Here is a 434-nt window from a genome sequence, read left to right on the forward strand (position 1 = left end):
TATCATCGATGTTATCATCATTATTTGCCCCCAGAAAACTCAGATTCTGAGACCGAGGAGGTGGACAACCTGTATCGGGAAGCCACCATGCCTCTGGATGAGGTCATGGCACAGTACACAGAGAACCCTCAAATTGCCAGATGTAAAAAAGAGAAGGTGTGTGTCCTGCAGTCTTTGTTAATCGTTTGTTATGTACCCTGTAATCTTAAGGGGATAATCATAAAAGAACTGGCAAATTGTCCTGTAGAGTTTGGACAAAGACCAATTCAAAAGTAACTACTTGAGACAGTAAATGGTTCTTTTCGTGTGTTGCAGAGAATAGATATGATCTTTTGAACTATATTTTTTCCCTCAGGATTGGTGCCCACCAAAATTGAAAAAGATGAAAGTAAATTTTTAGTTAGTAGTGGGGTATTTTCACAGGCTGTACTGTA

At 39.4% G+C, this 434-nt stretch overlaps 1 protein-coding gene across 1 annotated transcript in view; it reads left to right on the forward strand.

Annotated features, from left to right (window-relative positions):
- Window positions 1-34: 34 nt before the first annotated feature.
- Window positions 35-434, forward strand: part of LOC119588736 (probable protein phosphatase CG10417) — a gene marked incomplete at its 5' end in the record, with an annotated part of 18,929 nt that continues 18,529 nt past the window's right edge. The window contains 1 exon segment of the mRNA XM_037937376.1: window positions 35-156. Within this exon segment, the coding sequence (XP_037793304.1) occupies window positions 35-156 (122 nt within the window).

The sequence above is a fragment of the Penaeus monodon genome, chromosome 24 (assembly GCF_015228065.2).
Source record: "Penaeus monodon isolate SGIC_2016 chromosome 24, NSTDA_Pmon_1, whole genome shotgun sequence".
Taxonomy (NCBI): Eukaryota; Metazoa; Arthropoda; class Malacostraca; order Decapoda; family Penaeidae; genus Penaeus; species Penaeus monodon.